The sequence below is a fragment of the Bacillus rossius genome, chromosome 13 (assembly GCF_032445375.1).
Source record: "Bacillus rossius redtenbacheri isolate Brsri chromosome 13, Brsri_v3, whole genome shotgun sequence".
Lineage (NCBI taxonomy): Eukaryota > Metazoa > Arthropoda > Insecta > Phasmatodea > Bacillidae > Bacillus > Bacillus rossius.
The window spans coordinates 47674580-47698918 of NC_086340.1; the positions used below are offsets into that span (position 1 = coordinate 47674580).

The window sequence follows — 24339 nt, forward strand, 5'->3', positions numbered from 1 at the left end:
TGAAATTCCAAGTTTTGGATTCTTTAGCAATGTAACACTACACTACATGCACTTTATGAGATGTAAATTTGTGGCTCTCTGATGATTTATGTGTTAAAATATGCCGTCGCCCGGTTTCTCCTGTTCGAGATCCAGCGTAGTTCCTAGCGAGAAGGCTGGTTTTCTACGTGAAACGTGTCCGGGAGGGCGCCAGGCTAACTCGGTGGTTAACCACGAGGTGGGTCGGTGGGTCGGTGGGTACGTATCCCCCTGCATGGCCCACTAGGAATGGCGGCGGTGGTCATGGTGTTAGGGATCCCTGGCTACTGATACACTACTGGCCCTACACAGCATAGCATGCTGATCCCTAACTGGGTTGGGGACATTCACAAATAACACACACTAGTCTGGTTTGCACTGTCGTATACACGTCGCGCACGGAGTGTGCTGAGTGGACGTTTAATTGAAATTGGCAGTTACACTTACAGTTACAGTTCAACTATTTTCCCTACACAAATTACACTAGGTTGACACTGGGCGCTCTGACGCGCCGTCACTATTATTAAGTCCTCACGCCAAGCGAGGTTGAGGGGGGGGGAGTTCGATTGGAGTCGGCCAATCCCGTAAATTGCTAACGGCGACGTTCGGGCCCAGCTGTGTGGACCGCGGCTCGCTATGAAATTCGTTAAAAGTCTTTAAGTCGCTGTGGCCGGTGCCTGTGCACTTCAGCAATTAACCAAACGTCTGTGAGAGCGGGAGTCGGCCCGCGCCGTATGCTGCACTGCCCCGCGTAATGCGTTGTGTGGGGCGTGTTAAGTTGACGCGGCTGGGATAGGCCCTACACCATAAAAGGACTGGGTGCACACGGGGAGTTAATTACAGAAAGTTTTGGAGCGTGACTATAATTACCAGGAGTGAAATCGATGCAGACAATGGTTGAAGTCTCCCCGTGGGACGCACGTCTGTCCCGGTCCGCGAGTCGCTCGGTACTGGCGTCTAGCCCTGGCGCGAGGGGAGGGCTCCGCGTCCTCTCGCGCCTAGGTTTCTAAAGTTCCGTTATTCGGAAATTATTATATTAATAAGAGATTGAAAGTGTCTCTAAATTCACACATTAAATAATAATTAACCTAATACATAGATACGTTTTGGAAATTGGATTTAACAAGTCTACATTAATTAAGTTTGAATAATGTGAGTCACACTGGAGACTGTTCGTCACTCGTTGACTGCTCCAGTGGCGAATGATACACAAAAATTGGGCGGTTATAATTAAGTCACACACTACTTTATTTAATTTAGGCTGAAGGCCGCAAGGGGAACACTCGCAAATGTATTAATAAAAAAACCACATGTTAGTGACCCGGGCATTCCTACATCGCACTTCCTTTGCACGGGGTTGTTAATTAAAAGTGATGTTATCATTAATTTACGTTGAATTTACAATGTACCGGAATCGTGGTGTCTGGTTGATTAGGGCATGGGCTTTAATTCTACCTTTGCTCCGCGGTGCTCGCCTGACTCGGGTGGACCATGGCTAGGGATGCATTCCGTTAGCGGGGTCGGATACTGGCGGTTGCAGGTCGGGCTGTAGGGTGGCCTTCGGTCGGACGAAGTCAAATATAATCTTCTATTAGAAATCGAATTTCTGATTCTTTATTGAGTCAGCAAGACACAGTTCCTGCTGAATTTGAAAGAAAATCAAGAACTATTAGTAAATTGGTGCATTGGAAGGCAACTGAATTTCATCAGATTTTGCTTTATACAGCACCACTTCTTAAAATTCTGTCTTATCATGTCATTTATTTCCATTTCTTGACTTTGCATGTTGTATCTGTCCTGGCTTGAATAAAGTTGACATAGGGCAGCCTACTGATGTAAGTTAGCTCCATAGTGGCCTAGGTTTCGTTAGTGGATACGTGGTAGCATGCCAGAGACTCGTTCTAGGCCCATGTGAGACTTGATTCATATCCCTCTTACTTCCGCCCGACTCCCATGGGTTGGCTATGCTGTGCTATACACTCACATGGGCTCTTACGGTGTCCCACATGCCGACAGTGGCCTAGAATGTGTGGTTTTCAGGCAATCTGTCACAAACATTTTTATTTTTTATATCTCAAAATTTTAAACAGTAGGTACTGCCGTCGTCCGCTGTCTCGTGTTCGAGTCCGGGCGCGAGTTCTAGCGGGGTGGCTGGTCTGACTAACGTTTTATGTTCCGGGAGGGCGCCAGGCTAGCTCGGTGTCTAACCAATGAGGGTTCGTGGTTCGTTGCCTCAGCGTGGTCCGCTAGAACCGTCGGCGGTCTTGCCTGGGAATTTACGTTAAAGAAGAATGCGTGGGATTGCCGTAGTAGCGACGTGCCTTTATTCAAGGGATTGACGTCACACCATACAATTACTGAGTACAGACATGCCCCTGAGGGCTACTTGTCCGTTGCGGGGTGCAGGCCGGTACATGTTCAATGTTTCGTGGCACTGGTTTCTCGGGTAACAGTATGCAGGCCAAGTACACTTGATGCAAGAGAGGCGCGCACAGATGACGTGGCGCAAAGTTACATTAACAAAGTACACTTAATGAAAATTAGGCGCGCACAGATGACGTGGCGCAAAGTTACGTTGACAAAGTACACTTAATGAAAGTTAGGCGCGCACAGATGACGTGGCGCAAAGTTACGTTGACAAAGTACACTTAATGAAAATTAGGCGCGCACAGATGACGTGGCGCAAAGTTACGTTGACAAAGTACACTTAATGAAAATTAGGCGCGCACAAATGACGTGGCGCAAAGTTACGTTAACAAAGTACACTTAATGAAAATTAGGCGCGCACAGATGACGTGGCGCAAAGTTACGTTGACAAAGTACACTTAATGAAAATTAGGCGCGCACAGATGACGTGGCGCAAAGTTACGTTGACAAAGTACACTTAATGAAAATTAGGCGCGCACCGATGACGTGGCGCAAAGTTACGTTGACAAAGTACACTTAATGAAAATTAGGCGCGCACAAATGACGTGGCGCAAAGTTACGTTAACAAAGTACACTTAATGAAAATTAGGCGCGCACAGATGACGTGGCGCAAAGTTACGTTAACAAAGTACACTTAATGAAAATTAGGCGCGCACAATTGACGTGGCACACAGAGTTTGTGGGTGACTGGAGTCGGCCAGTCCCGTAAGCGATTGTTTCTACGCGGGTGCCGTGCCCACTGGGTGGTACACGCACCGCCACTAAACTTGGCGAAGTTTCCCTTGCGGGTTTGTGGTCCGCGCGAAGGCGCGTGGCCTTAAGAAAGTTCTGTGGTTTGCGGGAGACGGCCCGTGCCGTATGCTGAAGAACGACCCTGCGCACCAGGTGTGGTGCGGGGCGTCTTTACGTTTACGCGGTCGGATTAGGTCCTGAACCGTAAAAAACGGACCGGGCACGCACGGAGAGGTGAATAGAAAAAGGTTTGGTTTATGCTAAATGACTATATTTACCGGACGTTACTTGCGATGAAGACAATGGTTGTGGTCTCTCCGTGGGACGTAGGTCCGTCCCGGTCCGCGAGTCGAGTAGAACTGCGGAACTGGCATGGCGTCCGGTGGCGCGTCGGCCCCTGCCGCGCCAAGCATGACCTCATTACGTTAAAAACTAAATGACTGCGTCTGGAAGAGACTTTAAGGTCGCAAAATTCGTAATTAATTGTTTGAGGGGGAATGGGTGTGGTTCGTCTCTCGTCCACTCGGATTTAGTGTGCTTTATAATAATAATGTCTGGTTTGGCCGTTCGGCTCGGTGGCTCGCTCGACTCGGGTGGGCCACGGCCAGGGGTGCGTTCCGTTAGCGGGAGAGTATACTGGCGGGTGCAGGTCGGGCTTAGGGATGGTCGTCGGTCGGACGACGTCAGTACCTAAAAACTGATACATAGGTACATCCCTACATCTGTTTACTATTACGTATTTAAAATCCCTTTGTGTACATCGTAAAAACCGACGCGCAGTTCACTAAGCGCTGCTCGAGGCACCGTCCACAACGCGCGGAACCTGTTCGTAATGTGTTGCACTGCAGCCGCGGCGCATGTGAGTACGCACCTTAACTAAGGCAGGTCGAGGCAGTGATGATCGTGCAGTGTCGTGAGCGAGTGCAGAACAGAGTGTTTGCACTAAGGCATGTCGAGGCAGCACTGGTCGTGAGCTACTATGTGTATTATGCATTAAAACAGGTAGACGATAGTGTGGATCGTGCAGTGGGTTTGTGTTTTCTGCACTAAGGAAAGTGAGGCAGAGTAGTATTTCATGCATTTTCTTGGGTGATTGCGGTGCTGTATTATCTGCAATTGGGTTCCTAGATTATTCAGAGTAGGGTGTTATCAGGACTCTGTATTCTGTACCCGGGCAGGTCGGGTTATGATGGATAGTGCAGTTTTGTGAACGATTTGCTGTAATTTGTGTTTTTCATTTTGGTATGTGAAGCAGCAGGGATCGTGTGCTCGTGGGGGAGTTACTGTGTGTTTACAATTGGGTTGGTCAAGGCAGTGTGGTTCGTGCAGTGTTGTGGTTGATTGTGGAACTTTGTGTTCTGCTCTCGTGCGGTGATCGTGCAGTGTCATGTGTTAAGGAATTTGTGTTCTGCACTCGGCTGCATGCCATGTCCATAAGTAAAACTGCTGCTTCATAGTTTGATATTGTATTTTCAGTATTCTTTGAATCTGCAGTGTACTGAGATACTTGCTGCCTAGCAAGCATTTGCTCCTCTTCGCATGTAGCCACTTGTGTCAGTGTAAGCTTAACAAAAACAATAACACTGATTTAAAAATATTCGCTGTGTTTTAAATGCCTTCCAATATGAAAATATGGTAGCATTGCAAACAATATGCACTAATGCATATATTTACTTACAACACCTTTCCTCAAAACATGGTTCAGTTTTAATTTTTACACATACAGTTTACACACAAAAGGGTTATCCTAATGCTGTTTTGAGTAAACAATGTTAAAAAACATTTATTATCGAGTTACACAATTTACTAAAGCGTTTTTGAGTATGATGGAGACAGCCTTCACGGCGGGGCGGGGGGGTCGGCGCGGTACAGGCAGCGGCCAGACTCGTCGCAGAAGCTCCCGGCCACGATGCCCACCACCAGGAACACCACCGTCATTGGGAAGCGCAGCAGGAAGTGCGACAGCTGCAGCAGCGGATACGAGGGCTCGTCCAGCACCAACCACACCAGTGCCACCCACACCACCAGAGCGCCACTCAGTGCCGCCATCACTGGCACCGGGTACCACTGCACCAGCCTGCGGCATCGCACTGCCTGTCTTACTCTCGACCTCTTGCTGGTTAATTTTACCTATGACATATAGAACCTAATATAGTGGTGACGTGTTCCGGCAACAGCGTCCAGTGCTGGAGTGGCTTGAGGTGGGGGTGATGTCCTCAGTCGTCACTGTTGAACAGCTCCCATAGTCTGGCAGTCCGGCGGGCAGAGAGGGGCTGTGGCTGGTCCTCTTGCTGGGCAGGGATCAAGGAAGAGGAGGGAGGAAAAGGCCGCTCCAGGGGGAAGGTCCTAGAACGTAATTCTCACAAGGCCGCTCCAGGGGAAGAGGGATGCTAGAGCATAATCCCGAGGGCCGCTCCAGCGAATGATTCCAGGGCGTAATCCCGGAGAGAGAGAGAGAGAGAGAGAGAGAGAGAGAGAGAGAGAGAGCAGTAAGCACCACACGGGATTCTATACTCCTGATTTTTATTCCCCCAGATTACTCTGGGGTAAGGATCTCTGCGGAAACCCACTCCTTCCCTGAGTAATGCCACAATGAATATCAATTACTTACAATCTGCAGCAGGCGCCATCTATTGGCGCCGGGTGCATTACAATCTTACAGGATACTAGCTTGGGCATATATTAGATAAGATTACCCTGCGGTGTCGGGGCAGCCATGTTTGTTTCAGGGATGAGCATGCAGCACTCGCACAAGGGGGCCGAGGCCAAATGCAGGACACGACAGTGGTGTTATTTGTTTTGAAGTTTTTTACTATTCATAGACAATAAATATATTTAACAATATATACCTGGTTCCCTGGAATTCTTTAATATGTACAATCCTATATTATTAGTATTATTCATGGTTAGCTCAGAACATGACACATACATAAAAATTATAAATTTTGTAAATTAATTTTGCTTTCAGAAATGAGATTTGTGCAAAATTAAACTGAGGAAACAAACTATAATATAAATACTGGATATATTTCTTTGCTGATTCAAATTTAAATTTTTAATATTTGTAAAAAAATTTAATTATAAATTTGTACGTATGGAAATAACCTTCTGAGCTATTTTGAAAAATTATGCTTTTTTTAGAATTTGTTCTGGTGATAGGTAGTTGTGTGTACGTCCTTCTGGGACTGCATAGTATAGGGCTAAGTGAGTTGCAATATAGTTATATCAGCTCATGTGTTATACTTATCTCATAACAGAAGGATTAAAAGCTGTAAACCTGTTGAGGAAATTAGGCGAGACTATAATGTCTTCTGTGGAGAGTATGTGACAATATCCTCACTCCGCGATGTCCTGGGTCTGTGTCACCCAAGGCACAGCTGGCTCGTATGGTACGGTGTGTTTACAAACCTCGCCATAAACAGCCCCATGTACAGGCCCACGTACATCTGGCCCACCCGGTACTGGAAGCCTGCGAAGTAGTCCATCCCTGTTTTGACTGTGTTTTGACAGGGACGCTTGCACGCGGGGTAATTTTGTCTTGCAGAGTTCTTGTAACTGGGAGTGTGTCTCCCAGCGACTTGAAAGCACTCGGCCACATTGTTGCACTAACAGAGCTAGCAAGATGTACACAATGAGTTAGTTGCTTAAAAAAATAGAAAGTTATAGAATTGTTTAATTTATAGCTACATGTTTGGCCTAAAGTGAGTTTAATCTTTCTTGATCAGTCTAAAATAGGCCTATGCCCTGTTTAACAGGTTTGTAAAGTTCCACATTAATTTCGACGGTATGCATCGCCTTGCCTTTGCTTTGAATGGGAGGAAGTAAGCAAGTATCTGCATCGGCTCTAATGAAATTATATTGGTCGGAAAAGTGCTATTGCAAGATAATTTTGTGTTTATGTGTTTACTAGTTTCCAAAATGTTTTTCATGTTGTTATTGCGTGGCTGTCTTCTGACTTCTCTTTGTTGTAAAATCGATAATAAACAGGTTATTTTAAACTCTATTTTTTCCATATATTTTTTTGCATTATTTACCCAGTCACATTCAAAATCTAATTCAGCTTCTCTCTATGAGTTCAGTTTTCATCGGGTTCGATGCCTGCTAGGATCTCTTTTTTACATTAACATTTCAATATTTCTCGCAAAATTAAAACTATTGATTACATAAATTGAATATGTTTAAACAGTTAAATTATATATTCAGGTGAGATTACGAATAAAATAAACATTTACAAAAATTCTATCAAATTATTATGTCATCTGTTTTTTTATTTATTATCATAAGAAACATTAAAATTATCCTTTTTCCAAAAAAAAAAATACATTTTTAACTGTTTGAATATATTTTTAATTTCTATTAAAAACATATGTTCTTGTACAGAGTGATACAGTCTGTCCTGCAGCGACTCTGTAAACAAGCAGTACTCTTTTACCCAGTACGTAATCTAGCGGTTACATACTGATTACAAATTAAAAAAAAAGAGTTAGAATAAATACATAAATAAATTAAATGCTAGCTGTTACCCCGGAGAGTTTTTTATTTATGATTATGATTGTCAGAGTAGTAGAAACTGACAGACAACCATTAACTTTTATTTCAGTTTCATATTTTTTATAGGCTATACCTTTGTATATAAAAACAAAACATACTCTACAGCATATGCTATATATAAGCTCCTGGCTTTATCTAATAAACTTGAAGTAATCACAGGCTTACAAAAAGCAAATTCAATTGTTTGTTCAGTGGCCCAGCCTGGGGGGGGGGGGGGGGGTTAGAACCCCTAACCCCCCCCCCCCCCATAACAAAATTATTTTTTCTTGTCTGAAAGCATGTTAGCTAAAAGCCTGGGTGTCTTACTGCTATCACCGGCCACTGCACTGGAGGGGAAGAGTAAGCGAGCCCTACCGATTCTCCTTCCCTTCCCCTATCTCTGTCGCGAGCAGAAGCTATAAGGTTGTGACGCCGTGACGGGTCCCAAGTTTTCTAATATCTTACACCTATTGTATTTAACCAGCGCGGTAATTATAAGCAGGTGTGGACTGGGCTTCAAAAAGGATCGCTGTGTGTGTATATAATTGAGACAACAACATGGTGTCATGTAACTCTTCAAGCTAAAGCTAATTGTTTCCAGGAATAGATCAGTTCTGCCGAAACCCAACTCTTTTTATTCCTTTTTTTTTATTGTCGAGCTTCGAGCATGATTTATGATTTTGAGTGGACGTAGACAAGGCACTTGTATTGATAAAAATATCTTTAATTAATTTCTTACCTTATCACTCAAACATTTTTTTATTAAAAAATTAATAATATTTTTACCATTACAATATTTAAAGGTAAGTACCCAAAACTGCTAAAATAGCACTATTTTACACCTTAAAATCCCCTTTTTTTTTCCGGGGGTGGACCCCGGACCCCTCGCTTTATTAGGGGGGGCGACCATGCTTCTTAATCCCCCCCATACACAAATCCTGGCTACGCCACTGTGTTTGTTAATAACACAATATATAAGTTGTGAACCTTCAACATGCTACATTCAACATGGCTGACATTTTGTATGTCAATTATAAATATTTTTGTTATATTCAAAGCCAGTCGTGTCTATATCTGATTGGATACTCATAATGCTACAGTATGCTTCTACTGGTGAACCTTAATACTATCTTTTTAATTCAAAAACTTAAAACTTTACAACTCGCGTACATTTTAATTATATTATGTCCTGATACAATAGATCAAATTCATGAGGATGACTACCATCCTGACAAATTAAACTAACATCGTCCGGGCCTGCGGCCCCTTTTAAATCCAATATGCCACCGCCCAAACACCATCCACCCTCCATTCAAACCTCCCGCCTACCCGTGCGTACGTGTGCGTGCGTGTGTGTTCGCCCGGCAAGAGGGCGCTTAGATGCAGTGCGCCGCACCCCTAAGAACATAAATATATATAATTGTGTTGTTTGTTTTTATATTCCCTAAGTGCAACGTGACGGCAGATCGGCCGGGAGGGTTTTATGTACTTTTAATTTAAAATAATGTATTAAAATATCATAGCGTTTCCGGACATTCCCGAGGAAACCCGAAGCCAGACAATAATTAAATTTAAATATTAATAATTATAATTTGTACAATCTTTTCTCTTTATTCATAAAATGTCACATAATTTTTAATGCATTCTTGTCATGTTAATTTAGATTCCCGTGGCACGAATTCGCAAATATCTTTTAACGGCAATTGTTTCGGCGGAAGGACGCCATGTTATTCGAGCGAGCCATGATCTCACCCCAGACTTCCGCGATCAACGACCGAGAGCAGACACATCAGCACTCCGGGGACCTCACCGCTTGTTTTCTCTGCCAAGTAATTCTGTTAACTTTAATTTCGTCTCAATCACTTTCTTTTAGTCCTCGGAGCTACTGTCGGTCGGGGGACTGCTTCATTAATTAGTTTACGGCCAGTCTCGGTCTTTTTCCTCGTACTACGTAATTTCATATGTGACCACGTGGTGGCTCATCACCCCTAAACCGATTCGTGCCGCGGGCGTTTTGTACAGTTTCAACCCTGTACGTGTGCGAGCTGAATTAGCGGAAAAAATCAGGCGTGTGAATTTAACGTATTTTTCTTTTATTTTCCATCTGTGTGACTACGTGGAGTGTGACGGCGTGTGGGACGCCTGAGAGCCCACTGCGTAGGTAAAAGCGTGCCCGACGCTGAGAGCGGGCAGGAATTAGTGCTAGATTTTTTCAAGGGGGAATATCACGTCTCACATGGGCGACGTCACGCCCTGAGTTAGGAGTCTCACCGGGTCCACATGCCGCACCACGTGGTGGCGCCCACTAACCTTCCACCTTAAAGCCGACCGATCGACCCCCCGCTTACATCAAGTGTCGCCACAACGAGTGGCGCAACAACAAAACAATAATTATGTATATCTATCTATACCTAATAAGTTAGAATTTTCATTTCAGTCATACATGGACTCCTCACACATATCTTGTTGAAAGGTGAACATGGGCCATTGTGAACTATACATTGAACCGAGTGTTCCATAGGTTCAGGCTGTTGGTCAGGGATCACAAATTCAGTTCAGAAGTGTTTACAAATAATCATAACATATATTTGTTAATGTTTATTTCTCTAAATTTTACTAATTTGATGTTAAACTCCAAAAATATTTTAAAAATGTGGAATATGTAGTTATTTTGGTAATAGTGATTTTATACATTTGTTAATATCATAAAAGTTTTTGAAATTAATTGTTAGGTTATGTTGAGAATATAATAGGTAGGTACATCATACGTTAATAGTGTAGTTCGCGTATTTTAATAGGACAAATAACTGGAATTGTTATGACGACGATTCGGAACATGAAGACAATTCTGTACTTGTGTTGGTTAACATGCATTATAAAGAAGTCCCGTGGCCATGGGTGTTGCACCTGATTGAAGAGCATTTAACATACATTTCGTACCTGATTTTATTTCGCTAAATGTACAAGGAGATACTTCTCTTTGTCAGAGAAATTACAAGGACGAAACTCCTCTTGTCACAATGACGCAACTGCCCATAAGCCATGACCTACTGCTATTCTAAATTCAACATAAACAATGTTTGGTTAGAATGGCATTGTCTTAAATTCTTAACGAGCAGTATATGTGTTGCCATCGCCCGGGTTCTCGTGTTCGGGACTCGGCGGTGTTCCTAGCGGGAAGGCTGTTCTGTTGCGGGGAAACGTGTCCGGGAGGGTGCCAGGCTAACGCGGTGGTTAGCCACGAGGTGGGTCGTGAGGTCCGAAAGTCCCTGCATGGCCCACTAGGAACGGCAGCGGTGGTGATGATGCTAGGGATCCCTAATGCCTGTTGCCCCACTGGCCCTACACAGCATAGGACGCTGATCCCTAACTGGATTGGTGAGGTTCAGAAATAATGTACACGGCTTTGCACTGTCGTTCACACGTCGCGCACACAGTGTGCGGAGTGGACGTTTAATTACGATGGCAAATTACACTGCACTTACAATCACACGAATTTCCTAACATAAAGTACATTGTCAATTACACACTAGGCGCTCTGACTCGTCATCACTAACGTTATGTCCTCACGCCAGTCGCAGTTGAGGGAGTGTTTGATTAGAGTCGGCTAATCCCGTAATTGGTAAACGGCGACGCGCGGGCCCATCTGTGTGGACCGCGGCTCGCTATTAAATTAAGAACACGTCTACGATTGGATGTAGCCAGTGCCTGTGCACTTGGCGATTAATTAAAAGTCTGTGGTGGCGGGAGTCGGCCCGTACCGTATATTGCACGGCCCCACGTAATGCGTTGTGTGGGGCGTGTTAAGTTGACGCGGCTGGGTTAGGCCCTACACCGGAAAAGGACTGGGCGCACATGGGGAGTATTTAAAAAAGGTTCCGGGGTCTGACTATAATTACCAGATTGAAGTTCAATGGTGACAAAGAGATGATGGCTCCCCGTGGGACGTGCGTCCATCCCGGTCCGCGAGTCGCGCTGTACTGGCGTCTGGCCCTGGCGCGAGGGGAGGGGTGAGCTCCCTGTCGCGCCAGAGTTTCTAAAGTTCTGTTATTCGTAAAAAATTATATTAATAACTAAATTTAAGTGACCCTAAATTCATACAATAAAACATAATGATTAAGTTAATATATATGTTTTAGAAATGACATTTAATAAATTTGTATAAAATAAGTTTGAATTATTAGAGTCACACTGGAGACTATTTGTTGCTTGATAACTACTCCAGCGGCGAATGATAAATGCTAATTTGGGGCGGTTTGAGTTACGTCACATATTACACTATTGAATTCAGGCTGAAGGCCGCAAGGGGCGCACTTACAGCTGTTTTAGTAAAAAACTACACGTGAGTGGCCCGGGCACTCCTACGTCGCACTTGTGTTGCACGGTGTTGTTAATTCAAAGTGGCAGGTTCATTAAAGTTTAGTGAATTTACTGTGTACATGACTCGGTTTGTCTTGCCGATTACGTTAAGGGCGTTGATAATACCTAAGTCCCGCGGCGCTCGTCTGACTCGGGTGGGCCATGGCTAGGGGCGCTTTCCGTTAGCGGGGTCGGATACTGGCGGTTGCAGGTCGGGCTTTAGGGTGGCCTTCGGCCGGACGAAATCAGTGTTAAAATCAATTACATAAGTAATAATTTTTATTATTTAGTTTAAATTTCTGTAATAATTTTAATATGACCAATAATTTTTAATTATATTTTATAGTTATAAAATCATTTCTCACATTTTTTCCATACACATGATATAAGGAAGTTTGAAAAAATTATATATTTTAATCTCAGTATAAAATATCACTGGGCCAAATACATACTTGTATCAAATAAAATATTGTAATATTAATAAAACACCAAATTAGAATTAAATAGTAAATTTAGTATCGTATTTTTATAAGCTTTTATTTGACTTGAATGGCTATACTTTTTAAGTAGTTTATCTTAGAAATTTGATGTCTATGGGATAATAAATGCAAAAACCAAAAAGGTTATATTTTTACCAAATGCTATAAAACCATGTCTTTTCGAACATTAATTCAGAACGTTTGTGTTAAATTAAAGTGTGGAAACTCCACCAACATTTCTTGAACCTTAAAATTATCAATAAACTGAATTCCAGATATGTAACCTAACAGATAACACCTGCGACGAGGGATTAAATATCAGATGGTAATTAACAGAATTATTTATAATCACAAGATAATGTTCATAAATCAAAACGCTATGAAATATGTTGATACGTATATACACAGTGAAGCAACGAATTCAATTGGGTGTTACGATAGCTACTATTAGATAACTTGGGGCCATGTTCTATTGGCAACCATTCGAACGCAGCCTTGGCGGTAACATGTATTTGAAAACCTAGAGGATGTTATTGTGGGGACAAAGAATTAAAAGCTGAATAAATAATTTAATTTATAATTGAATTATACAGCCCAGCACAAGGTTTTTAAGATAATTTAGTAATTTTTACAGTTAGTTATTGCATTTAACAATTATCAGTACACTGCTTAGGTACCACGAGCATTCTAACAAAATGTGTTCAAATGCTAGCAAAGAGATAAATTTGCACTAATATACCCTAATAATTTTCAAGCACTCCAAATAATTTTCTGTCTTAAAGGAAATAATCTCAAACATTCTCACTCTTCATTAGAGTACAATTAACCCTTTCACTCCTGGTGTCCACTGTAATGGACACAAACTTTGAACGAAGTTTTATTTCAAACTAAGCGGCATTTTGCTCCACACAAGTATTGGAACGCACCCTTATTCAACCCAGCGCACTACCTGACGTGTGGTGCTATCTTGTGACGAAGGTTGGAACTGCCTGGCCACTCTATCTCTTGCATGTCGTCATGGCGCGCAATAGACAAGGTATCATCATTTTGTCCTTACATTTTTAATATTATTTTTAAGTGGTTTTAAATGTTTTATCATTTGTGATTGCATTGCTAAGATAGAATGAAGTTGTAAAAATATGTATACCACTGTTAATCTAAAGGTTTTATCATAATATGACTTCAAATTGTTTGTCCATTAGAATGGACATATCGTTTGAAGAGTTGCAAATCGCCTTCAAGCCTTTTAAATACTTTTGTCCACTGGAATGGAAATTTATTTGATATACATGCAAATAAATATTATAAAACTTTACATATATGTATGAATAATGTATAATTAATAATTACACCTGTCTACAAAATAAATTCTAGTATAAATTTCATTTTAGAAACAGGAATAATTTGTTTTACTACATTTTGAAGAGTTAACTTTATGTTTACTTGTTTTTCAGAACGTTTCAATCTGTCGGATCCTAAAGACGTGGCACGTATTTTCGATTTATTGGAGAATGCCTACAACACTCTTGAAGAAGATATTCCTCAGAGAGATTTTACATCTCCTACAAACAACTTACCAAAACAAAGGATATAGGGTGGAGGCGAAGACCTTTCGACCCACCAAGTATTGAGTGGAATGATTCCGAGGTGTGTGATAGTGGAATATCAGAATTGACCCCTGTTCAGTACTTTAGTAGATACATTTCAGATTAAGACATTTCGACTATTTCATCCATGACCAACATCTTTGCTCTCCAACAAGGGACTTCTTTTATTCCAACAAATGAATTGGAGATACGAGCTTTTATAGGGTTGCACGCAGTCATGAGTTGTCTGAAGTATCCCAGGATAAGCATGTACTGGGAAAAATCACTACAAGTAAACATTTTTCCAGATACTATGACAGTAGATCGGTTTTACAAACTACGTTCACATATTCACATTGTAAACAATTTGCAACGACCAAACGATAATACTTACAAATTCTATAAAGTCAGGCTGATTTATGATGCAGTACGTTGTCGTTGCCTAGAGTTGAATGTGGAACAAAATGTTTGTGTAGATGAGCAAATGATTCCATTTCGAGGAACACTCCAGACAAAACAGTTCATGCGAGGAAAGCCAAATCCTTGGGGGATAAAAAACTTTGTTCTTTGTGTGAAAAGTGGCTTATGTTATGGTTTTCTTCTTTATCAGGGTAGTAGCACTGAAATCGACCCAAATGTGCTGAAAACATTTGGTTTTTGTGCAGCAATAGTGATACACTTGTCAATAAGACTGACAAAAGAGCATCACATTCTCTTCTGTGATAACTATTTTCATACCTACAACTTAGTTGAACAACTCAGGCAGCAGAAGTTACACATTGCTGGAACTGTTCGTGTCGCTAGGTTTGGTAAGCCTCAATTTTTGAGTGACAAAGAGTCAGCCAAGACAGGGCGTGGATTTTGAGAAGAGCTTGTGAGTCGAGATGGAGAAGCAGTTCTCGTGAAATGGACTGATAACCGCAGTGTACACTTGGCATCCAACTTCATCGGCACTGGTGAATGTGATGAAGTCAAGAGATGGGACAAAACTAAAAAATCTCATGTAAATGTGAAACGTCCACAATTTGTCAAAATGTACAATGAAAGCATGGGTGGGGTTGACAAATACGATATGTTAGTTTCACTCTACAGAATTTACTTGAAGAGTAGAAAGTAGACCCTACGTATGTTTTCCATGCAATAGACATGGCTATCGTGAATTCATGGCTCGAGTACAAGCAGGACAACAAACACATAAATGACAAGAAATTACTTGATCTTTTACATTTCAAGTTGAGGTTAGGCGAGTCACTGGTGAAAATGTACAGACCTACTTCAGGTTCTGCAAAAAACCGAGGGCGCCCGAGGCAAAGTGATAGTCCAACAGTAAAGTGCAAATCTCTTGAAAAGCGACCACTGGAAGAAGTTCAAAAATAATTGACAGATCATATGCCAGAGTATGATGATGCCAAAGAAGCAACACGTTGTAAAGAAAAGAAATGTCTTGGAAAAACACATGTTTATTGTGATAAATGTAAAGTTCATTTGTGTTTCGTGTAAGGAAGAAACTGCTTCAAGAATTTTCATATAAACTTGACTTCAAATTTACAGAAAAAATCTTCAAGTCAGAGTGTAATTTTCTTGAAAGATATATTCAGTGTGCATATCATCTGCTACTGACAATTATTCTTTGGCTAAAGAATTTTTTGTGATAAGTGTAAATTTATTTGTGCCAAATATGTGTTTGAAGAAATTTCCACAGACGTTTTCCATGGATCGTGTATCTAATGACTGAAAAAAAAATTTTGTTGTACAATTATCTTTATTTTTATACATTACAAGGGTAATAAATGTAATTGTAATAAGTGTACAGTTTTGTATGCTCTGTAAAAGACGGGACATGTTTCAAATCAGCGTTCACGGTCTGAAGCATAAAAACCTTTGTAAATGGAATTATTATAAACATGTAATTTCCTCAATTTGAGGATCAATATCACTTATAAATGTCTTAAACAGTGTTTATGCTAATATATGACTTGAATTTTCTGTGTCTGTAACAAATTTGGTGTATGTTTACTGATTTTATTGTAATTTTTTTACTTGCAGCATTAAAAATAATTTCACTCCAAATTGTCACGGTTGACTCTATATGTCCACTACAATGGACGTAATCAAATTGTATAAAAAAAATTAAATATTCGTTTTTATGAAACTATTTCTAGGGTAAATAAGTCATTTTAAAAAAGAATTTCATAGCCAATAATTTTTTTACCCAATAAAAAAAATTTTAGAGTGAAAGGGTTAAGTAAACTCTGAATGAAAATAATACTACAAATCAATATTCTCATTCAAAACAGCCCTTCTAGAACTTTCCCCATGTGACCACCATCTCTGGGTAGAATATGTTAAGCATTAATTTATGTATCTGCTATGAATTTTTGTAGAAAACAAATTCATACTATGCAGCAGTTGCTTTTAAAACAGGTGCACTGTGGGCAAAATCCAAACCAGCAGCAAGCTACCAACTCTCCAGCAACATAGTACATAATACAGGCATGTGAATATTAATGTTGGCAGTAATCATGGACATAAGAACTTGCTGCACATGTGGAGGAGACCAGCTGATTGGTAATGACAGGTGACTAATAAGGTACTATGAAGGCAGCGAGCGGTCAAACTCGAGAGGTACGACCAACGGTATCAGTGTACATGACTTCATGCTGTACTTGTGGAGGCCAGGAGACGGGTAGATGACGGGGAGAGTGACTGTTACTGCAGGGGGCTGAGGAGGTACTAGTGCGAGCGGGACGAGTGGCAGCAGCAGTGTACATGACTTCATGCTGCACTAGTGGAGGCCAGGAGACTGGTAGATGACGAGGAGGGCGACTGTTACTGCAGGCGGCTGAGGAGGTATTAGTGCGAGCGGGGTGAGTGGCAGTGGCAGTGTACATGACTTCATGCTGTACTTGTGGAGGCCAGGAGACGGGTAGATGACGAGGAGGGTGACTGGTACTGCAGGCGGCTGAGGAGGTACTAGTGCGAGCGGGGCGAGTGGCAGCAGCAGTGTACATGACTTCATGCTGTACTTGTGGAGGCCAGGAGACGGGTAGGTGACGAGGAGGGTGACTGTTACTGCAGGCGGCTGAGGAGCTACTAGTGCGAGCGGGGTGAGTGGCAGTGGCAGTGTACATGACTTCATGCTGTACTTGTGGAGGCCAGGAGACGGGTAGATGACGAGGAGGGTGACTGGTACTGCAGGCGGCTGAGGAGGTACTAGTGCGAGCGGTGCGAGTGGCAGCAGCAGTGTACATGACTTCATGCTGTACTTGTGGAGGCCAGGAGACGGGTAGGTGACGAGGAGGGTGACTGTTACTGCAGGCGGCTGAGGAGCTACTAGTGCGAGCGGGGTGAGTGGCAGTGGCAGTGTACATGACTTCATGCTGTACTTGTGGAGGCCAGGAGACGGGTAGATGACGAGGAGGGTTACTGGTACTGCAGGCGGCTGAGGAGGTACTAGTGCGAGCGGGGCGAGTGGCAGCAGCAGTGTACATGACTTCATGCTGTACTTGTGGAGGCCAGGAGACGGGTAGATGACGAGGAGGGTGACTGTTACGGCAGGCGGCTGAGGAGGTTCTACGGAGGCAGCGGGCGGCCCAGCACGAGGCTATGGCATGCGCCGTGCAGCTTCACGAGAGGAACACTCAGCTGCAGGCGGCAATGCGTGCTGTTGACCGTGCTGTACTGACTGTGCGCGTGGATTACGAAATGGAGATGGCCCGAATGGAGAAAGTGTTAACAAGTACGCGGAATCGCCTTGAGGCCACGCAGCAGGAGGTGGCTATGTGGCAGGAGGAGGTGCAGTGCTGTGTTACAGCTAATCATGCTCTCCAGCTTCAGCTAGCGAGCTCTCAGCGGGACGCCCGAAGCCTTCTGGCTCAGCTGCACGAGCACATCAAGGTACAGCTCTTTCATTCCTGAATGTTCTTCATTTAAGGCTTCTTTCGCTGTATGCTTTAGGCTGGTCTGTTAAATTTCACCTGTATCATAGATATAATGTATTTTCTTAATCATCTATACATTAAGGGTAAACTAAAATTTAATTTTTCCTTTGGTGTTTTTATTTTCATGTTTACTTTTAAAAATTATACAAATTTTGATTGAAAAAACTTTTTTTTTTAAACTTAAACAGTGCTGTACAATGGGGTGAATAGAGACAAAACTTCATATACTTCATATACTTTGAATACTATAAGTTTTAATGGATATTATATGTAAACAGTATTGCTTTTGGGTTGGCAACATTAAGACCAACAAGGAAATTATGTTATGTTTGTTTGGCAGCACTGTAGGTTGACTTTTACCCTAGTGTCTTCTCGAAAGTTTTCAATACATTTTCCTACCTACTTTGAACTTCTTTGGTAAAGTAAACATTTAATCTATATGTGATAGTTAATGGCATTGAAAATTCGTATAGAATCAATATAAAACACAAGGGTTTTTTTTTGTTTTACTCATAACGAAATCAGCTCTAAGAATTTTCAAATATTTCAGGTTAGGTTTTTAAAGTTTGTGGTGTGAATAGTAACATAACAATTCTGGTGTTTCTATTCACCTCACAACAGCAAGACTTAAAGAAAAAAATCTAGTATGCCATATTAATACTATATAAAAGCCTATTATCCATTATTTAGCTATGTTATATGCATCCTATCGTTGGAAGCAATTACAAAAAATACAGTCCTGAGCATATTGATGCCAACCGCCGGTGCTCCCTCTGGTTCGTACAGGCCGTTATGTCACAACACTTACTCTAAAGTGCGTCGAACACACCCGAGCGTGATGTCTGCCGAGTGTGTAAACGTGTGCCGCGACGAACACCAAAGCGACGACAGCACCCGGCCAGGTGTGGCAATGCGCCGAATTAAATACGCAATTATTCTTTTAAATAAAAAACAACTAAATAATAACAATTTAAAGATAACTAGTCCAAGGGAAATTATGTCTAATTGTTTTATAATCATATATTGTGTAACATGTCTTTTAAGCCCAAAACTGGCCGGATCTGTTTTTCCGCGCTCCACGCGTTTAGGCGCGAGGCCACAGGGTGGTCTCGAGTTCAGTTACCGTCGGGAGCTCGCAGGGGTCGGACGCTCCGCGAACGCAGAGCCTTCAATTTCGTGCTACATCCACATATCAGCAATAGTGTAAGTTTTAAAATCCCTTTTACCAGTTCTGCACCGACCCCACCCAGTCGCACGATATTTCGTGCGACTCGTAACTAATTAATTTTATCCCAACAGGGAACTTTACATTTTCTACGTAATTTCGTGTTCAGAGATTAAGGACAGCGTAATTGAGTTACGCAGTTTCGGCTTCACAGCCACTTAATTGTTATCATCGAAGACTCTTAGCAACGTGTGTCGAGTTCTTCCTCGCTAACTTACGCCTTCTAACTTTCATCTTCTGTAAATGTGTAACTTGTAATGTGCAATCTTACCGAGTAATTTCGAATTAGAAAGTGACTGTAACGTGTATGATTCCAGCGTACCGGGTTACGTTATTTTAGGGACCTCAATAGTCCGCCACAGGTTAGATTGCAAATAACTTTGGAATGTCCGTTTGTGTGTGCTGTTTTCCATGTTAACGTAACTGCCTGTAGAAGTTCTTGCAGCACTGGAGATCTGTGGCTATCCGCCGAACCTTTCACATTTATAATCGGCCACTGTATAAGTCCGTGTACACCACTTGGCAACCTATCCTGGTCGCGCGTACCGTTTACGTAGAGAGATACGCGTGTCGCAGCGGTCAGACAACAGAAGCGGCCAGTATCTGGACCAATAAGTGTATCGGTTCTGAATAAAGTGCAGTGTCATGTCAAATCGTTTACCAGTTATTTATAAGGCGTCCTGGGTGGCCTGAACAGCCTGGGTAGGTTTCGAACCGCGACGCGCTCCTGCCTGCAGCCACGAGGCCGAACCCCCGTTAAAACCCCTGAGATCACTTTCAACATTAATAATCAATTAAAAAACATAGACAGGCAGCGGGAGTGGCGTCAATATAAAAAAAAATGCCCTCTCTGACATCGAATCTGGTATAACCTTCAGAAAGCAGCTGAAAAACGTGGGATTTATTATAGTATACTATACAGACATCTAAAAATAGGCCCCGACATTAAACATCAGGGTGGACAAACTGCCTTATATTTTGAAGAAGAGAAACTCTTTATAAACATATCGGAAATATGCAGCGAATGGGGCTATTCTATTGACTGTACAGCCTTAAGACTTGTAAAGGACTTTCTGGTCATAAGGGGGAAGGAAGTAAAAAGATTTAAGGATAATCTCACCGCTGTTAATTTTGTGGAATCATTTATGAATTGACACAAAGATAAATTGACAGTGCGAAAGGACCAAAAACATGAAATACTTCAGAGCCAGGGTAACAGGATACACCATCAACAGTTACTTCGATGAACAAAATAGAGATGTATCTCCATCTAATATAATAAATTATGACAAGATCAACCTTACAGATGATCCAGGAAAACAAAAGGTAATCGCATGGAGGGGAACTAAATGTCCTCAAAGGGTCATGAACTCCTCAAAATCATCAACCTCTGTGATGTTTGCAGCCGCTGCAGACAGAACTATACTACCCCCTTATGTTGTGTATAAGGCTTTACATTTATATCAAAGCTGGACTGAAGGCGGGCCAAAATATGCGAGATATAATTGGACGAAATATGGGATTCGTTCCGCTTTGAGGATTGGGTCCTTACAGTTGCTGTCCCATATCTGAAAAAGCTCGAAGGGTAGAAATTTCTTATTGGAGACGATTTATCTTTGCACCTGTCCATTGAATCAGTCAACCTGTTTCAAGATAACCGCTGGACGTGGAATTTTTATGTCCTCTTAAAACTACTTGGCACCAAATATTAGATGAATGGAAGAAAGGTCCAGGAAGAAGTGAGGCAACAGTTCCCAAGGATAAATTTCCTCTGCTTTTGAAAAATTTGTGTCACGCCTTGAAAGCACAAAATGCTACTGCAGTTTTTAGGAAATGCAGGATGGTGCCTCTACACTGCAATAATAAGTTGTCAATGCTTCCAGATACTGGTATAGACAAAAACCAGGATATGTACAACCTTGAAGAATGCACTAATGCTGTTGACAAGATCTTTAAAGAACTCCTTCAAAGTCTTAGGCAAGACCAGACCCCTAAACCAACGAAAAAAAGGACGAAGGTAAATGTCCAACCTGGTAGTGATTTTGTCCTCTTCAGATACTTCTGATCAAGATGAAAATACTGGTGTCTCCATAATTCAATGTGACTATATGGTGATCAAAGTGTATGGAAAAGTAAAAACATATTTTAGATGTAGTGTTTGCAAAGTTAGTTACCTTATTGACAATGGTTTGGTTGGAACATTTTTAAAAAGAGTTCCTCAAACCAAAAAGTTCACAATGTCTGAAAAAGAAAAAGACTCGAGAAACGATGTCGTCCGAAAACGTGCCGTCGCCAGTTCTCAGTTCAAGTGCTCGTTTCAAAGACAAGCTATGTTTTGAGAATGATCTGTATGATTTAACAGTTTATTAAAGATACAGCACCAGGGCCATGGCAAAGATTTGTCTTCTGTTTGTTCACCTGAAGTTTGAATACATTAACCCTGTGATTTTATTCAAAACCTCAGACAATTATGTAATTTAACAGTTTAGACATAATTAAATTCTGTGGTAATAGTGTAATACTCTATGCAATAAAAAAACGTGAATAAACAGTACGAGTGGGTATGGATCCCCATCCAGCAGATCGCTCGGCCAAACGCTACACCACTGCACAGTGTCCTTTACTTATTATTATTTTTAACATGTTCCTGAAACAGCTTTAACTTAACAAATTCTGTACAGATTATTTAATCTTAAACAATAACTTAAAATAATGAGCTTATTTTATTAGATTTCTATGTACAGATTTTTGGTTGCTTACTTTATGATGAAAGTTGTTAAGCCATCGACATTTTCACTGCTTAGATTTTATTTTAGTTCTGTTAAATTAATGTTGGAATAACAATCAAAATAAGCACAGCTAAAATAGCAGAACACAAGAATTAATAGTTAACGATTAGTTTCCATTTAAGTATAAAATAAATTGCAAAATGTAAAAATAATACCTTAAGCTCATTGTCATGAGTTTAGATATCTCGAGCAAACATTACTTTCAAGCAGTGGATCCAATGGGCAGACCGGCTAGGCCCGGGCTACCCAACATTATCAACACTGAAAATTGGAAATAAGACTTTTTATAAAAATACACATTTCAAATTAAATGTTAGGTATCATTTGAAGGAAAAAAAAAGGGCAGTTGGCAATGAAATGAATATATACATTCGCCTGCAGATTTTTAACATTTTACATTAATGTAATGAGTTGTGTTGTAATATTCACCTTGCATTAACACAAAGTTTAATCCTTACTATTAATTTTGTGACATTTATAGGTATTAAAGTGTATTATGTTGACATACAATCATACGTTTATAATAAATCTTATGGTTAATATATTATGCATATTGGACTTCAGAGAGAAATATATTACCCTCACAAAGCCACAAAACTTACCATTTTGCACCGAATTTTAAAAATTCCCCAGGTCACCCTCTGATATGGGGGTGAGGTCCCCCCTCCCCCTAATCATAATGGTGGAGCCCGGACTCCCTGTGGTACATAGGCCTACAGTCCGGACCTACCCTGGAGCCGCCGCCGCTTTTGAGGGGGGAGAGCGAGAGAGAGCGAGAGAGGGAAGATGACAGAATTATGAATGGATTATAACTTTCCCTGCTCACTGCACATTACCACCAGCTTTACGAGGCGTTCTCAATGCCATCTCGTGTCAGGCAGGACTTCTAGCAGTCTAAACTGCAATGAAAAATTCTTATGGCATGGCAACTTTTATAAGTAGACTTTTATTTATATTCAATGCTGAAACCAAGATGTTAGCATTGTCTAGGCTTAATTTGTTTTATGGTCACTCTGCAGGAACAAGAAGATCTCCAAAGAAAATATGAAGATGCCACTTCGTCACATAAAGATTTCATGATTACGGAGAGACAGCTGTTGAAGATTAATGAAATTCTTCGTAAAAGGATTTTTGAACTAGAAACTATAAGCAAAAAATAATGTTTTTAATTATTAAAAAACAATTTGCTTTTCCTGAATTTTTTATAGATATTTTGTTTTTACCCTTATTTAAACACAATATAAAATATTTTAGTAGAATAAAGTTTCATTTTAAAAAAATTGAAAATTTAGTTGTTTTCTTTCTTGATTATGTTTCTAATGTACATTGTAAGTATTGATCATTTTTACAATTTTAGCTATATTTTTAATCATACAACATACTAAATTATAATCTACATTCATGTGTCTTAAAAAAACTATGTAAGCAACCCAGCTTCATAAAAATAGGTTGGTTTCTAATATTTTCAGCTTTGTTTAAATGGGACTGTTCATTTTAATTATTTTTATTGAGTATTTTGTTTTCAGATATTTCTGTCTAAAACACATTTTCCTCTTTAATTTTACGTTTTCTCGCCTTGACGTCGGCATGATTTCCTTCTCTCCCCGCGCCCTAGTGTCGTCAGAAACCCCCGAATACAGGACCTTCCTGTATTGGTATGTTGCTATTTTTCTAAAGTAGACAGTAAACTGCAACTTGGCTCTGTAAAGTCAGGTATAGAGATACTATTTTCGAAGGATATTGTCATTCTTATTGGGCTACCGTAAGGTATTTGTTTGGAGTTGTGTATGTTTGGACTTGTGATGTTTTTAAATTTGTGTAAATATGTTGGGACTTTGAGATATTCCTTATATCAAGACTGTGTTTGAACTTCCCGCGCTACTGGCTGCGGTAGCGCCACTAGCTGGCAGTGCCGGCAACTAGTCAGTCTTTGTTATCGCGCCGCCGCGGTAAGTCGTTCCGTCAGGAAGATGGTGTTATCATTCCACAGTCAAAACATTTGGTCCTCCGGGCCGGATCTTGCCGGCGTGTTTAGTCTCTCAAGAAATAGTTTCGTAGGTGTTTAGTTTACTTCGTCGGCGTGCGTCGATATGCGTCGTTCAGTTCGAGTGTGGTCCGTTCACGTCTGGAGTGCATTGATCATATTTGTTTTGTACTCTGATGCAATTAACTTGCTCGTGTAAATGCATCAGACGTGAAGCACCCTATTGTTGTGTTTGTCACGGATTTGGAAATTATCGTATTTGTCCTGAG

General features: G+C 41.3%; 2 protein-coding genes across 2 annotated transcripts; one reads left to right on the plus strand and one right to left on the minus strand.

Moving 5' to 3' along the window:
- Window positions 1-4861: 4861 nt before the first annotated feature.
- Window positions 4862-6761, minus strand: LOC134538053 (uncharacterized). Its single transcript, XM_063379025.1, has 2 exons — window positions 6586-6761; window positions 4862-5254 (listed from the first exon to the last, which is right to left on the minus strand). Exons 1-2 carry the CDS (start codon window positions 6660-6662, stop codon window positions 5017-5019), a joined length of 315 nt encoding a protein of 104 aa, XP_063235095.1. The 5' UTR covers window positions 6663-6761; the 3' UTR covers window positions 4862-5016.
- Window positions 6762-12659: 5898 nt separating this feature from the next.
- Window positions 12660-23366, plus strand: LOC134538566 (uncharacterized). The gene is made up of 3 exons (XM_063379989.1): window positions 12660-12870; window positions 17690-18028; window positions 23106-23366. Exons 1-3 carry the CDS (start codon window positions 12868-12870, stop codon window positions 23244-23246), a joined length of 483 nt encoding a protein of 160 aa, XP_063236059.1. The 5' UTR covers window positions 12660-12867; the 3' UTR covers window positions 23247-23366.
- Window positions 23367-24339: the final 973 nt, after the last annotated feature.

Coding starts and splice junctions, on each gene's coding strand:
- LOC134538053 (XM_063379025.1), bottom strand. CDS start 6,662: ATGGACTACTTCGCAGGCTTCCAGTACCGGGTGGGCCAGATGTACGTG. Junction 5,255..6,585: donor ATGGGGCTGTTTATGGCGAG/GTTTGTAAACAC, acceptor GCGATGCCGCAG/GCTGGTGCAGTGGTACCCGG.
- LOC134538566 (XM_063379989.1), top strand. Junction 18,029..23,105: donor AGCTGCACGAGCACATCAAG/GTACAGCTCTTT, acceptor GTCACTCTGCAG/GAACAAGAAGATCTCCAAAG.